Source organism: Equus quagga, chromosome 10 (genome assembly GCF_021613505.1).
Source record: "Equus quagga isolate Etosha38 chromosome 10, UCLA_HA_Equagga_1.0, whole genome shotgun sequence".
Lineage (NCBI taxonomy): Eukaryota > Metazoa > Chordata > Mammalia > Perissodactyla > Equidae > Equus > Equus quagga.
The window spans coordinates 98,572,958-98,590,015 of record NC_060276.1 but is presented as its reverse complement, the minus strand read 5'-3'; the positions used below and the strand labels follow the sequence as shown (position 1 = coordinate 98,590,015).

The 17,058-nt window shown below is 40.2% G+C and overlaps 1 protein-coding gene across 1 annotated transcript; it reads right to left on the bottom strand.

The window, feature by feature from the left end:
• Positions 1-917: 917 nt before the first annotated feature.
• Positions 918-16,773, bottom strand: TASL (TLR adaptor interacting with endolysosomal SLC15A4). The gene is made up of 2 exons (XM_046673850.1): positions 16,629-16,773; positions 918-2,310 (listed from the first exon to the last, which is right to left on the bottom strand). Exon 2 carries the CDS (start codon positions 2,307-2,309, stop codon positions 1,416-1,418), a length of 894 nt encoding a protein of 297 aa, XP_046529806.1. The 5' UTR covers position 2,310; positions 16,629-16,773; the 3' UTR covers positions 918-1,415.
• Positions 16,774-17,058: the final 285 nt, after the last annotated feature.

Here is a 17,058-nt window from a genome sequence, read left to right as displayed (position 1 = left end):
TGTGAAAGCAGCCATAGGCCATACATAAATGAATGGGCGTTACTGTGGTCCAATAAAGCCTTGTTTTGTGGGCGCTGTATTTGAATATCATATACCTTTCACAGGTCACAAATATTATTTTGATTTTTTTTCAACCATTTAAAAATGGAAAAACCATTCTCAGTTCACAGGAGTTCAAAACAGGCGGCAGGATAGATTGGGCCCATGGGCCATAGTTTGCCAACCCCCGAGCTAGAGGAGCGGGGTAGGGCAGCGAAGCTGTCCTGAAGCTCCCATTCTAATGAATGAGTTTACAAACTTGATATCATGGGACCCTAGAGCTTGTAACCTTGTTTCAAAGATATGGAAGACCCTATCGTGGCCCTAGAAGGGGCAAGAGAGCACGGGGGAAAGGAAGAGAAAAATACGGGAAAAAAATAAGATTGGTAATTTCTTTCGAAGCTTAGTACCACCCAGAAAATCATATGCAGCAAAATAAAACTAAATAGTTGAATGTTCACTATGGTATTTCCCATTTAGAAAACTTCATCTCCACTAGTAAACAGAATTAGGAAATTTGAGTGGCTGTTTTGTGGCCTTAGCTAAGTAATCACTCAAAATAAAAACAATCGTGAGGCCGGCCTGGGGGCCTAGTGGTTAAGTTCACACGCTCCGCTTCAGTGGCCCGGGGTTCACGGGTTTGGATCCTGGGTGTGGACCTAGCACGGCTCATCAAGCCACACTTGATGTGGCGTCCCACACAAAATAGAGGAAGATTGGCACAGATGTTTGCTCAGTGACAATCTTCCTCAAGCAAAAAGAGGAAGGTTGGCAACAGATGTTAGCTCAGGGCCAATCTTCCTCATACACACACACAAAAAACCACAATCGTAATTTGCTATAGTTTTAATGTTTATAAAGAATCTATTTTTGAATGATCTGATACAGAATAGAGAAAAGAGATATAAACATTTTGAAAACTGTTCAAGCCTATCTCTCTACCCAATTATAGCAGTAGAAACAGCTTGGAGGAATTTATTTGAGTAACAAGTATATTCTTAACTCTTTACCCTGAAACCTTTCAGCTTTTTAGTTTTGCCATGGTGTGTCATTGTCTTATTTGGCTTGTCTTCCTTCTCGATTTCTAAACTCCCTTAAATAAACTATACCTTTTCTTTTGCGATCATTTTTATCTTTGCTTTGTTGCTATACAACCCTGTCTTTGAAATCATTCTTTATAGCTCATCTACCCACATTCCTTCATCATGTGTAATATTGTGAGATTTCCTCTTAAAGCATACCTGGCTTCCAGCCGACCTTTACGTCTCTAGCTCTTGACTCCCCTTAACAACCCCCTCCTGCACATCCTCAAAATAAATGAACAAAGTCTTGCTTTAGGTTTGAGTAGTTGAGAAAGAGAAATGGAAGCATCCTGTCTATGGATTCACATTGCTATACTGAGAAATATGGAGACTAGGAGTGCTGATTTCAGTTGACACCAACTGTAGTAGCCGGTTAATGACTATATCTCTGGCTTTTGAGGTCTCCAGGTTCTTCTCTCTAGAGACTTGGAGACTGATTTGGTCCACGCTTGTCATGATGAGTTCAGATGCGAGAATCTGGGTAGGAGAACTGTCATGAAACACAGTGTCCATAATGTACTGTTTATATAACTCCACCACCTTCTGCTCCAGGTACTCATTCAGCACAGCATTAGAAATAGGCTTCTGCATTTGCAGGCTGCTTTTCTCTTTGATGCTGGTTATTCTCCAGTAGGATGAATACCGCTGGATAGGTCTTAGGGGAAAGTCACTGGGGTGGGTGGAAATGGAATCCTCCATGGGCAGAGGAATCTCAGACGATTTCAGCAATGGGCCATATTCAAAACTGCTCTCGGAAGGAAAATCTGTTGTCACGGAATTAATGGCCATCACCTGGCCACCTGCAATATGTAAGTCATTGTAATTCTTGCAAATACTTTTGCAGGAAGGTGGAACCAAGTAGGTCTCTCTGCTGGGATCTCTACATATTTCGACTGCGGCCAAATTTGGGCTTTCGAACACAGGATTGGGGTTTGTCTGCAGCACTGTGATTCTCTGATTTCTGCTGTGTTGGCTCTCTCTTGAATGCACTGAAGAAATAAACTTGCCAGAGGATTTGCAGCTCACGTAGAGACTTCTGACTTGTGTCTCATCCACGGAAGAATAGGAAAGAGTAGCAGATTTCGTCTCCTCTTGCCTTTCCTCAGCCACCTGCTCATTATAAGATGCACAACTCCAGTGGATGTCGTTCCGGTAGGCCAGTCCACTGAGATACCCTTCTGACAGCATTCTGGAAAGAGAGTTGTGGAATAGCAATGGGGAAAATTAAGATTGGAATTTTAAAAGTTGACTGTTGATATATCAAAAAAGTAAAGGACAATAAATGAAGTCATTTCATTCATTCAGCAAGCCATTACTAATTCTGTGCCTGCTGTAGACCAGGACTATGGCATGTGCTGGAGATATAAAGATGACTAGGATAGAGTTCCATCCTTTAAGAAGTTTCCACTATGGGAAAAAGTAAACTGGATACAAACTAATCCAACATCATATCATTGAGGGTTATAATGGTGATAGACACAAAGGAGTACAGAAGAGGAGCCCTTAACACAGCCTGGGGCAAAGGGGGAGAAGTCACGGGATATGTCACAGAGTAGGTGACATTTCAGCTAAATTGTGAAGAGTAAGTAGGAGTTCCAGCCATTAGCACAGAGTTAGGAGAGAATATGGTGGCACAGCCATATACTAAGAAGCTGAGCATAAGCAGAAGAGGCTGGGAAAATAAGCTGGATTTGGATCATGAAGGGCCTGGTGAGTCAGCCATGGGCATTTGCATTCTGCCCCAGAGGAAATGAAAAGTGATTTAGAAGCTGCAAATTGGGGAAGCGACATAGCTAGTGGGTTATGAAAAAAAAAAATTATGAGGAAATTTGTGGCAAAGTCTACTGAAAATAAGAGCTGTATCTTACTCATCTTTGTATTTTAGCCCTGGGAGCTAGCACAATTGTTTGTATTTAGGAGAGACTCAAAAGATATTTGTTAGCTTGAATTAACTAACTGACAACAATGGCATGGTATGAAATTAATTCACTATCAACCCATCATGAAGGACCATGAGGCCTTGCCTACCTTGGCGGCCCAGGACAAGTTTCTTGCTTTATCCCGCCCACTCCTCAGACTATGTCCTGGACGTGTCTTTGCACCCAGATGAGGTGTTTACCTCTACCCTAGTTACCAGGGAGCTTTTCTGACCTTGCTCTTTTGCTATACCTGCCTACCGTCCCCTCCCTCAGCAGTTGTCACTGGAGTCGGGATTGGCTAGAATAGTCTAGAAACCAGCAGCTACATTTTCTAAAAAAGGAACACACTGGTATTCCTGGCACTGAGGCAACAGACAACAGCAAGGAAAACTGATCCTCTTTGGCCTTGAGGCCTGCGCTTCTAAAACAGACCCGTCAACTTGAGCTTGAAATTGAAAAGCCAAATGAGAAAAGGATTGTTTTAATCATACGTAAGGGTCTTTTTAAATTTTAGCATCTCTTTTATATTCATATAGTTATTTCCCAAGTAAATTTTTCATTGTATAAGGGTAATATTATAAATATAATTCGTATAATTGTTTTAACTGTATAAGGGTAATATTTTCATTGTTTGTTTTCTCTTTTGGAACTATTCAAAGATATGTTCGGCAAATTTATCAATTACTTAAATGTTTACTATATTCCAGGGAGTGTCATGTACCATAAAGATACAAAGTTAAAGCTCTTCAACAGATCTGTGACATAATTCTTGTATGCTGAACACACTTAAAAGGATAAAGAAAATGTTTCCTGAATAAAATTTTTCTAAGTGTTGTTCTACCCTCAACAAATTGAACTTCCAGGTGAAAAGACAAATCTTCCATACATGAGAAGATAATTAACAGAGCCAAAGAGTTTATCGTAAAGGCTGGATAGTGATGCAGTTACTTTACGACCCTCCCACTCCACCACACCCAGGCTGCAACTGGGCCTTCCGCCTTCAAGGCCTCAGAATATCATTGTGGAAAACCATACCCAAAATGCGACTCCTGGCTTTTGAGTTTCTAAATAGACTTCAGAAACTCTTGGCAGAAATCATAGTTTCAAAGAAATGGCTTTTGAAATATCATAACCTGAGCTTTTAAACTTCAGAGCCCCGAACCCTGAAGGACTTAAGGCCTAATATTTATGCATCAACAATAGACTCAGTGACTGGAATCTCCTGTGAAGGGAAACAGTGTGGCTCCAGATAGGTTTGGGGAGCCAAGAAAAGAAGAGGTGTAGGCTCTACCTCCCAGGTAGAATCTGAGGAAGCAGGAAGTCTCACAGAATTCTCTCCTGTGCGTCACGGTGCGGGAGTAGCAGGAGAGCCAGCCACGTGGATTGCCTGGATGCACAGGCCTGAGGCTGCCTCAAGTCTGCTCTCACACCAGCGTGCTGCCTAGAGCCTGCAAACCTAGAAAAGACCTAGATTTAGGAGGGGAGACTACAGACATGGTCTCTGTAGACTAGTAACCAGGGGCCAAGCGAATAATGAGAGGTACCATGGATGCCAGTGTGACGACATGACGGCAATCAAAGATGCCCCCAACCCCCACATCCCCAGCTGGCCCTACGGCTCTCTGTAAGCAAGCTGGCACTTAGAAGCAAACCCAAGGAGGAGGGATCCCTGAAGTGACTGAGGAAATCCTGATTGACAGTGATTACTCAGCAGAATGTGAGCTCAAAAGAGAGACCAAATTGAGTAGAGAAAAGCAAAGACACCCAGGAAAAATAGCAGGTTAGGCATATGCATGTATTTTTTTCTCCCCCCCCCAAAAAAACTTGACTAAAAGAACAGTAAATGATTTTTTAAAAGGTATAATCCACTAAAAAGGGAGAACAAGAGAAGAGACAAGACCAATAACGTTTTAAAAGCTGGAAAGCAGGAAGCTGAGGGCTAATGACAGGAGACCTGAGGAAGCTGGCTCCTACAAGAGCCGTGGGAAAATCCAAGAGCCAGTCTGATTTAAATTCCCCTAAATGTTCAGGACTTGGTGGCACCATCTACCCTTTGGGAGTAGGGTAAAGAGGGTATATCTAAAATAAGAAAGATTGATTGACAGTCTATCTAAAAGGCAGTCAGAAACCCAGATCCTCTCGTTCATTCCACACAGCCAGGTGACTGTCTCGCATCTTCAACCCCAAAGGAAAATTTGAGATTTATTCTCTGAAGAATAAAACATAGGGTCTCTGAACTATGGGATATCAGTTGAGGGTAGGACTATTGAACCGATAATAGATAGATTAAATAAACATGCATGTTGGATGCTGAGATCTGTGACCTCTCCCCTTAGTCAGCTATCAGAATGCTGGCAGAGGGGCATCCACCTTCCAGGCAGGATATTGGGAAGACTGTTCTGGGGAACCCAACTAGTCTGAGAAGCGGAGCAATTGAGGGGCTGGCCCGGTGGCGCAGTGGTTAAGTGCATACGTTCCCCTTTTCGGCAGCCTGGGGTTTGCTGGTTCGGATCCCGGGTGCGGACATGGCACTGCTTGGCACACCATGCTGTGGTAGGCGTCCCATATATAAAGTAGAGGAAGATGGGCATGGATGTTAGCTCAGGGTCAGTCTTCCTCAGCAAAAAGAGGAGGATTGGCAGCAGGTAGCTCAGGGCTAATCTTTCTCAAAAAAAAAAAAAAGAAGAGCAATTGACATCAGAGGTTCCCCAGCTAAATGGGGCAACCAAATCACCCTTCATTCAAGCTCACAATCAACAGAGCCCATCAAGGTTTTTGGATTCCCATTCTTAAATATGAGTAGAATTTTGAAACATCTGAAGAAAGCTCCGAGAGAAACCAAAATAGCCACCTAGAAGAAACAAACTGGGTGGCGGTGGGATGGTGGGGAAACTACCTTCAATATTCTCAAGAAGAGAGGGATAATACCACAATTTTGAATTAAGAATACGATGCTATAAAAAAGCATTCTGAAGCTCTTAGAAATTAAAAGTGATCGAGAATTTTAAAACTCAATAGAAGGATTGGAAGGTAAAGTTGAGGCAAACTCCCATTTTGAAGGAGAACAAAAACACAAGATGGAAAATAGTGGAGAAGAGGTAAAATTAGAAAACCAGTCCAGGAGATCCATTCTCTGAATAATAGAAGGTTCAGAAAGAGGACAGAGAAAATGGGGAGAAATTGAAAGACTTCAAGAATAGTTCTCAGAACTGAGGGACATGAGTTCCCAAAACACTGGGAGAAAACAGACCTCCATCTGCTTTCGTTATTGTGGAGTGGTGGAACACGTGGGACACAGAGAAAATACCGTAAGTTTCCAGAGAGAAAAACGTCAGAAAAAAAAAAGACCAAGAACCAGAATCTTCAGACTTATTAACAGCAACATGAGAAACAAGACCATATAACAATGTCTAAAAAATTTTGAACAAAAATTATTTCAACCTAGAATTTGACCAAGTTATCAATCAAGTATGAGGGTAGAATAGAGATGTTTTTAGGTCACAAGTCTCAACTCATCTTCCAGGCAGCTTTCTCAGGAAGTCAGTGGAAGATACGCTCCATTGAAAGGAGTAAGTAAATCAGTAAAGGGAAAAGGGATAAGGAAACAGGAAATCTAGCACAGGGAGAGACAAAGGAGCTCTCAGACTGGGTTAGCCTGAGCCCCTGCGCCACATCCCTCCTTGAGTTGTGCCCCTCCCAACAAGGTGAGAAGTCCCGGAGACCGACATGATGGAGCCCACCCAACCTCTAGATCACCTTCTAACCACACTCCTGCTACTCAGGAGCTCAGAATTCCCCACTCAACTCGCCCAGACCCCATCTCAGAGTTTGCACAGGCTCTTCGCCAAACCCATCATGACTAGGGCTGACTCACGGACCGGGTATGCACTCACACCCATGCCCACTAGGTGATGACGGGGCAGCTTTTTGTTAGGGCTGTGGACAGAAACTGGATGTCTGGGCTGAGGTTGAGGGGTAGCCAGGACTAGGAAGAGAAGATGGATGGGCTGTAGACTGAGGGTCCCTATTTTTTGTCCTAAGCCCAGGAAGAGTGAGTCCTGCCCATGATGAAAGTGAAAGGACATTCCAGGATGAAAGCTGTGTGACAGGCTCAAAAGGCAATGTGGCTGGTTAGAAGTGATCGGAAGGCTTCAGGAGATAAAAATGAAACTGAAGACAATAAGTCTGACCATCTTATATAAGATTTATATAATTGGCTATGGATTTTGGGGGTGAATTAGGAAAAGCTAAGCAAGTGAGAAACCTAGACCAGCGCTGTCCAACAGAACTTTCTGGGCTGATGGAATGATTTATATATGTGCTGTCCAAAATATTAACCAATAGCCACATGTGGCTATTAAGTACTTGAAATGTGGCTAATAAAACGGAATTTTAATTTTATTTAATTTCAATAAATTTAAAATATCACATGGCTACTATATTAGCATGGACTTAGTGAAAGTGATAATATAAAATTGTAAAATACTGAAGACAGCTAATTATAATTGCCATCTAAAGTTCACTAGATGATAACTGTCATAGCAATAATTCTAGAGTGACATCTAATTAGCTAATTCATTTCTGTGCTCCTTTCTGGAAAAGCGGTATCAAAAGATGGTGAACCAAGAGAATAAGCTTTTAGAAGTTTGGTAATGAAATGGGACTGTTGGGACCCTTTTCTGAAACCTATTGTTTCGCTGTTATGAAACAGAGATTATGTAGAACTTCCTTTAATTTTTTTCTGTTTCTATTTGGAGAAGTCTAGAATGCCTGTGTGAATGGTTCAAGGAAAATTTTTTAAACTATTTTTGTTTCAGTAGTGTGTTCTCTTAGATTGTCTCTGAGGTGACGAAAGTACAGTCCAGAGAATTTTCTGTGGTGATGAAAATGTTCCACATCTGTGCTGTCTCATATGATAGCCGATGGCCACATGCAATTCCACTTGCAATGTGGTTAGTGTGACTAAAATTTTAATTGAATTTAATTTAAATTGCCACATTTGGCTACTATATTGGACACCACAGATCTAGACAATTGTAAACTCCCACTTATAATTTAAGAAAAAGTTGTGCAGCCAAAAAACTGTGGTTTATTATATGACTGAGTTGTAGATAGCTTTTGTATTGTCATAGTAACATATAAAGCACTGGAAATTGATCTAACCAAATTTAAAATATAACCACAAGATGATAAAGTCAGAAAATAAAGATAATATTTTATCATGTGTAGTAACATAATATCAACAAAAATTGTGTTAGGCATTTGCCTGGGTCCAGACTGGGTGGCCAGTCCATACAGTGAGAAGAACAGGACAAGGGTATACGTACTTGGTGAAAGCTAGGAAAGGAAAGAGAACTAAATCCCTATCTTCGTGGTGACAAGTGGATAAATAATGCCCCAAACTGAAAAATCCAAGAGTTGCAACACAAACATGCTACTTAAAGAAATGGTGGTAGGGGCTGGCCCAGTGGCTCAGGGGTTAAGTGCACACGTTCCACTTTGGTGGCCCGGGGTTTGCCGGTTCGGATCCCAGGTATGGACGTGGCACCGCTTGTCAAGCCACGCTGTGGTAGGTGTCCCACATATAAAGTAGAGGAAGATGGACACGGATGTTAGCTCCAGGCCAGTCTTCCTGATCAAAAAGAGGAGGATTGGCAGCAGATGTTAGCTCAGGGCTAATCTTCCTCAAAAAAAGAAAATGATGATAAATAGCAAATAATTAGTAAAAGAATATAAAAGTAGTTGCTTCTGAAAAAGGAGTGCAGGGGTTGCTGTTTTTCAGGACAAATCTCTTAGAATTATTTGATCCAAATTATGTGTACACACAACTTTAATTTTCTTAATTAAAAGAAAAACTAAAAATAAATATTTTTAAAATAGCTAATAAAGGGAAAAAAATAAGGTAGCATTTCCTGTACAGCTGAGTTTGTGGTTAAAGATACTTCATGTTCTAGGGGTGAAGGGGCATACCTATAAGATGACTGAGAAATAATAATGTACAACTGAAATTTCATAATGTTGTAAACTATCATAACTTCAATTAAAAAAAAGATACTTCGTGGTCTAAGAGTGAAGAAGAGAGAGAGAGATCACTGCGGGAAAGGTAAACCTCTATTTGGCCCTGAAGCACAAGAAGGGTTTGAACAGGCAGTGAGAAAGGGGGGCGGCGCTGCCGAGAGGAGAGCAAGCCAACCAAAGCAAAGAGGCCTGTGTTGTCATTCTCACGTGGGTCAGTAATAGACACCATTCTAGGTGGGATGCAAGTGTTACTTCTCCAAGTCATGGCCACCGACGGGCCTTTACTGAAATGTCACAATTTGTAAACTCACTCTTTATTACCCTCTGCTCCCATTCAGACATATCCCAAATCTCCCACTATGTATCCTATTTCTTTTCATGTTAAACAATCAGCCCTAGTGGATTCTTCTTTCATTTTATGTGGATAATGTTTATGAGTCCTCCGGGTAATCTCTACTTCTTCACAACAATGAAGGAAAAGGGGCCAGGATTTTGTTTTGAGTAACAGGCCTTTTGCCCTATTTCTCATTGACTGAGAGCTTTGTTGGTACCTTAATTCTAGTAGAATAAGAACCCTACCATTCTGATGTGTGAGGCCCAAGGGAGACCGGTAAAGTGGTAGCTCCAACGGTGGAAAAGCAGAACATGTGTCCTAATGTTTAGGGATAGGTACACCTATGGCTGAGGGAAAAGATTCCTACAAGGGAGGAGTGGAAGAGAAGGTCAGAGAGGTAAGTTGGGATGTGCAAGGCTGAGGACATTCAATTTACCCTGCAGGCAAGGCGCAGCTCTGGAAGGTAACTAAGCTGATTCACTGCATGATGTAACCTATCAGTAAAGTGCAAGATGAATTTCAGCAGGACGAGATTGGAGTTAAGGACCCAAGTTAGGAGGCTGCTGGATTCATCCCGACCTGAAGCAATCAGGACAGGAACCAGGAGGAAGGTAGCAGAAAAGGAAGAGAAGGAAAAACGAGAGATCAAGGCTCCCAGACTCGGGAGTAAAGGAGAGAGAGAAGCCAAGAGTAACTGAATCTGGGCATGCTGGGAAATGGCACCAGCTTTGACCAAAATGGGGAGATCAGGGAAGGAGCCAGAAAGGGAGCTAGTGGGTTTAGTTTAGTTCCTCTGGAGTCTGACATGAGATAAACTCTGAGTGCAGGTGTCTAATTGCGTGTTGGAGATTCAGGCGGGGAGCTCATTAGAGAAATTACTTACAGTGAACAGTGCAATCGTCTCCCAAGTGTGGGCAGTCAGAATTTATATTGGGAGCTTGTGAATGTTTGTGATCATTTCTGTGGGCAGCCCACCCTGAACAGCACAAGGAGGAATGGAGTGACAGCTGTAGCCGCAGTATCGCATCGCTTTGTAAAAACGACAAGAGCTTCAAACGTATGGAAGAGGTCACATCTTTAAAATCCACATTCGAAGGTAAAATTTAGTTATGTATTCAGACTCAGTAAGGTAAAAAAAAATTCTTGACCTGCTAGTCATCAGACCAGATTTCTAGTTCTGACCTTGGCACTAGCTGTGGTTTTAATCTAGTTAGTGACAAGTCTATAAAATAGCTAACATTAGTACCAGGTACAGCTTAGATATTATCCTAAGGGCTTCTTATGTGCTAAAGGAGTGGATCCCTGCCAAGTCTCTAAGATGTAGGTACTATTATTGTACTCATTTTATAGATTTATAGATGTCAAAATTAAGTAATGCGTCCAAAGTCACAAGGCATTCAAACACTGGCAGTCAGAAAACAGAGCCCACGCTCATATGTTGCTTAATCTCTCAGAGACTCGATTTCTCATCTGTAAATGAAATTAAATTCTCATCTGTGGGATTAAATTATCTAGTCCCCTCAAACTTTAATTGCATGGGTTTATGACCATATAAAAAGGGTTAGGTGAGCATTACTCAGAATCAAAATTCGTTTCTGAAAAATTGGCAGCAGAGGGCAGCAGAGAGCACACTAAAGCAGCTTTTGAAAGATCGTTCTAAAGAGTTATATTAGGCAAAACTTATAAACAAAATTTATACATATATTAACTCATTTTATATTCATAAAAACCCTTTAATGTACCATTAGAATGAAAACAGTGCTATAACATGACATCCTAAAATTAAAAAATAGAGAAATAGAGAAAGTTATTTGGATTTATTTTGATTCATTGTTGATATTTTTTCTTAATAAATTTCAATGATTATCTGCGAAATTCTTATAAGACATCACTTGATCTCTTCAAAGGTATTATAAGAGGTATAATTCAAACAAATGTTAACATTTATTAGACAATTTCATCTGAGACCCTAAACTTGACCTAAAGGATTACTTCAATTGTTAAAAGATATTTTATCATTTGAATTTTTGTTTCTCATCATCGAGAAGCTGTATATATATATATATTTAGAATTTATATATTTAGAATTCTCCATGACTGGTTAAGTGTGAAGGAAAAGACACCCAAGGACATTTGCAGATGAGATTTCTAGGCAAATTTAGCCTATATTAATCATTACCAGGCAGGGGAATACCAAAATTACCCTTATGTGCAGATTCACACCTTTAGAAGGACTAACATGCAGCACCTTGTTAAATCATTTACTTGGATTTTAGAAGAAATTGCAATACATAGTTTCTCAGAAAATCGTTGTTATAACTCTGTACATAGACACACATTTAATTTACACCCAAACAGCACAAGGATGGACTCAAAGAGAAAACGTAAAGAAGGAAGAACTTTGAAGGGGGAGCATTCGGAAAAACCTAAGTTAGGGATCAGCAAACTTTTTCTCTGAAGGGCTAAATGTTTAATATTTTAGGTCTCTGTTACAACGACTCAACTCTGCCATCACAGGGGCCGGCCCGGTGGCACGGCGGTTAAGTTCACCCTTTCCGCTTCTCGGCAGCCCGGGGTCCACCAGTTTGGATCCCGGATGCAGACATGGCACCGCTTGGCAAAAGCCATGCTGTGGTAGGCGTCCCACATATAAAGTAGAGGAAGCTGGGCATGGATGTTAGCTCAGGGCCAGTCTTCCTCAGCAAAAAGAGGAGGATTGGCAACAGTTAGCTCAGGGCTAATCTTCCTCAAACAAAAAAATTAAAAACAAAAAACTCTGCCATCACAGCAGCAAAGCAGCCATGGACAATACATAAACAAGTGGTTGCGGCTGTGTTCCAATAAAATTTTATCTGCAAAAACAGACAGAGGGCCAATTTGACCCAGGGGCCATGGCTTGCCTATACTTAATCTAGAGCAAAAAGCTAATGCAATAAGTTGGATAGGGCATAAGAGTACTAGCAATTGTGTCAGGTGCTCTCCATGCATTGCCCCTAATCTTCCAACAACACTGCATGTTAGATCTTATTATAATCCTGGTTTTCCAAATGAGAAAACCGAGATTCAGATATGCAAATGACCTTCCCAAAGTCACTGAGCAACTAAGTACTAGAGGCAAGATTCAAGTCCAAGTTTACCAACTGCAAAGCATGTGGTCTGTTCTTAGAACATATCACGTGACTGCAGAGCTGAGAGCAGTTAATATCACACAGTCATGACGAGCGATTAGTCCTTCCAGAAAAAGAGTATCGGCCCTGACTCCATTTAATAACAACACCACTTGCCAAATAAAGGAAGGAAGGTGCAGTGAAATACAAAAAGGAACGCTCCAGGAAGACAGCCAGTACCCACCCTGGAGGGGTGACCCAGAGGGCTACACACATGTCCCAGTTGTGTGTCAATGCTTTATGTCTTAAGGTGGACAAATCATTTATCCTCTGGTTTTTTAATCTAACCGTATGAACATTTTCCTTAACCATTCCCACAGCTATAGCCTAGCATCCTCTCACCCTTAATTTTACAACCAGAGAGTAATTTAATACTACAGATGCCCTGTTTAGATATCATCAGCTCCGCATCACCTCCAGGATAATGTCCATACACGTTAGGCCCTCCTGGTATGTGGTCCTTATCTGCCTTCCCATTCTCATCTCTGCCTGCTCCCCACAGGACTCGGGACACAAGCCAGGCTGAACTCCCAGTTCCCCCAAACCCCACACCCATCCCAGCATTTGTGCATTTTTTTCTTCTGTCCTGAGAGCCCTGATTCCCTATCCATCCCATCCCACCACCCATACCATTCAAGTCTCTTCTCATAGGTCAACATTTCAGTGTCCCTGACCATCCATTCAGAATCCTTGTCCCTAAATTAGAAAGAGATTCTGAATTCTTTTCTCCCCAACCAAATATATGTATCAGGATTGCAGGGAACTTTAGCAAAATCCAGCTGCTAACTTAAACAGTGAAATAAATCGTTGAGACAGTCCTTTGAATGAAGGAGTAACAGGAAATAGCAAAAGGAAAGTGAGAAGATTGGGGATTGGCGAGAAGTGGGGGAATTAGGGGTGATAACGTGGCAGAACAGATACTGTCTCTGGAAGGACAATTTGCATGCATACGAACTAAGACATCTGAGACAGGATGCAAAGAAGACCTCCACGGTCTCACAAAAATGGGAGCAGTGGGATGGGGCTGCCTTCGCATCAATGGGATATAACCTCACGGAAATAAAGACAGGGAAACATTATCTACTGTTCCGTGGAAGATCTTGGGCGTAGCTGGGGTGCAGTGTGGTTCCCATCTGTCAGCATGTCTGCTTATGCTAGATCTGCCTTTTAACAGTTACAAACCAGTACGTCTACAGGCACATCTTATGCTAGCAAATCATTTCTCATAGCGGACCTTGAGGTTTTCCTTGCTTTTTACTATGTGTGCTCGCTGCATATGCCCCATGAATGTTTTCTTAGACCAGATTTGGAGAAAGCGAACTGCTAGATCACAGCTATTGCGCGTTGCCTTTCATGTAGCTTGGGCCAATTTATCCTCTCACCAGCAACGTTCGAGATTAACTGTTTCCACTGACGTTCTTCAACACAGTATTATTAGTTTTTCATTTTCCAATCAGAGGAGCAAATTTATTTTCGCCTCAAATTTGGGGAGGAAGCAAACGGTCTTGTTAAGATTATGCATAGGTGATGCAGCAGAGGTGTTATTTTTTAATACCCTCAAATCCTCAAAACATTCTGTCATCTCTTCCCCTCTCTATTTCCCCTCTAATCTAAATTCTAGATCCTGTAATTCCAATCTATGCTTTTGAAGATCTTCTTGATTTCAGAGACTTGCAGGTAAACCACTGAAAGGTTATCATTGAAAAACTCGAATATTACTTGATTCCGAATCTAGTTATGATAATGTAACCAAATCTATATTACATGTTTTGATTTTTTTTTTCAGTGAATGATATAAAAACTTTACCCCAAACAAGGGGTTTCTTTAGGAAGGATCTCCCTGTATAAAAAAGCATCTGCAGTTTTCTTACTTTTATCTATGAAAGCATGTGTTCTTTAGAGCTGGAAATAACCATTCACTTGACTATATACCTTGGATTGTGTCCCTGTTATTTCATCTTTTGTAACATTTCCCGACAGATGCTCTAAAGGATCACTCATCCATATTTCAATTCCTGTTACAAAACATGTAATTTGAAATTCTCTCTTCTTCTATCAAATATGAAGTGATTCTTATGTAACAAATTAATTTCTGAAAGTCTCATTTGATGACTAAGATAACATAACCATAAGTCAAAAGGCCTCTCTTTTCCATATTAACGTCACCAAGTAAATACTTTTCTGCTCAGTTCTACTTAGATTCTTATGACCAAAGGTAACAGCTACTCCCTATCTGGATGTGTGAATTTCCTTATTTCAGAAAATGTAAATTTTGGTGCAGAAATATTAGTAAATATATTTTTATCATAGTTTGGATTTTTCTTCATATTCTGTCTTTACATCTCACAAATGGAAAAATTAAAGGTTATGATCACTTTTTCAAATTATTTTAAATTATTTAAAAGTATTTTGGCACAAAATGAGAGGGCAAAAAAAATAAGAAAAGTGATCATAATAGTATTGACTAATGTTAAATTTCCTTGGTGTTATGATTATTAATCATTGTTAATTATATTGTTAATTATGTCTGTTACTGTTAACATTTATTTAATTGTAGGCATATCAACCAAATGCAATGCAAGATACTTGATTTGGATCCTGAATTTAAAAAATAAAAACTCTCTAAAGAACATGCAAATAATTGGGGAAATTTGAATATGGATCATATATTAGATAATAGAGTTGTATTGATGTTACGCTTCCTTAGCGTTATAACGTGTAGAGGCCTGCTCTTTTTTCTTAGGAGATACATGCTCAAGAATATGGGGGTGACATACATCCTAAAATCAACAATATACTTTCAAACAGTTCAGGAAAAACAATTGTGTGTATGTGTGTGTATGTGTACATATGGAGAGAGAGAGACATAGCGAGCGAGAGAGAAAGTAAATGCAGCAAAATGCTATAACTGATAAATCTACATGCTGGAAATATGGATGTTCATTGTACTATTCTTTCCATTTTTCTATAGGTGTTAAACTTAACAAAACAAAAATTGGGGAGAAATAACTATATTTAGTTAATGAAGGCAAATTTATATTCTATCATGTTTGTGAAGAGCTTAGAAGATATATATACCTTATATATCTAAGATAACCATTAAGTATGTGATTTGAAATGTTTCAGTAGCTTGAAATAACTTTTGAAAACATCACTTTGCTCTGAGATAATAGGACTAGTGTGCTACCTTTGTATATCCCCCAAATCATTGTTATGATATGAACCTTTTACACAAATTTCAAATACTCTCCACTCCGACAAGAAGCTTCTCAAACTCAGAACACAATCTTCTTAGACTGACTTGTGCAAGAAGTCTTCTAAAAATATCAGGATGAATATTCTGGCCAAACAAGGTCTATATTCAAGCACAGATAGACGTGCACAAGAAAAAGAATGCCTGACCAAGCCTAAAGATAATTCAAACAAGAGCCCACCTGTGCATGCACTGTCTTTAATACCAAGCAAATAGACTTTCCCCAAATCCCCCAGATGGCAATTCAAAAAGCATCATCACTGTAGATCACATTCACTTTGAGTATGCCCTGCCACCCAGAAAAACACTTACAAGCTCGCTGAATGAATAGTTGAGAGTCAAATCCAATTGGAATTTATTGTGATTGCATTCATCTCTAAAACTCCATAGCTGTAACTGAATTCAAGAGTTGTGCTGTTCTGGCAAAATTCTACTTAGGTTTCTAGGTCTTCTTTTAAAAATGCAGAAGCTAAACTTGTGTAGCCATTAGTGACCGAGGACTGAATAAATTACACAACAAATATTTGATTAGACCACTAGTCAAAATTTTTAGGTAAAGTAAATATTTTAGAAATGCCCAAAATGGGAACATGAGGAGGTAAGAGAAGGGAGCGTTTGACTTAATTTCTCTTTATTGTCCAACTCCAGTGAATGCTTGCTTAAACTCCCGTTCACCTCTAATTTGGTAAACTAGAAAAGCATTTTAGGTGCAAAAGATTGGATCTGAGTTCTGATGATAAAGGGCTAAGAAAATGAGAGAAGACAAATGACAGGAAAAGTTAGAAGTTATTGGGCCCATTGGCTCCTTTTTCTTACCTTCACTAACCAATCTGCTTCTTGGGTCCTGCAGAAACACAGTGATTGACCATACAGAGGTGAATAAGCCAGCCAGTGCTTTTTCCAGAAATATTTGCAAGCCTTTCGTAAGTCTACCTCTTACTGATAGGATCAAGAAATTAAGCTGCTCATTGCACTGCCATTCTTTTTATAACTGATCCTATGGAAAAAGAGTTGTTTGTGCTCAAGTCTGATTTGTGCTCGAGTGCAGTGGGAAGTCCCAGGAAGGGGAGAGGCAATAACTGACAAACCCACATCGAGCTACAGAATGGTGTTTCTTCCCCTTTTTCGAAAAATGAAACCTATCTATGAAACTGCCTCTTGTTAAAATAGTTTATTGCTCCACATTATGTAAGAACTCTATCAACATAAATTGACTCCTGTAGCAATAAATTCTCTCAGACCTGTG

What these genes read in the sequence shown, in the direction of transcription:
- TASL (XM_046673850.1), bottom strand. Translation starts at nt 2,309, where the DNA reads ATGCTGTCAGAAGGGTATCTCAGTGGACTGGCCTACCGGAACGACATC.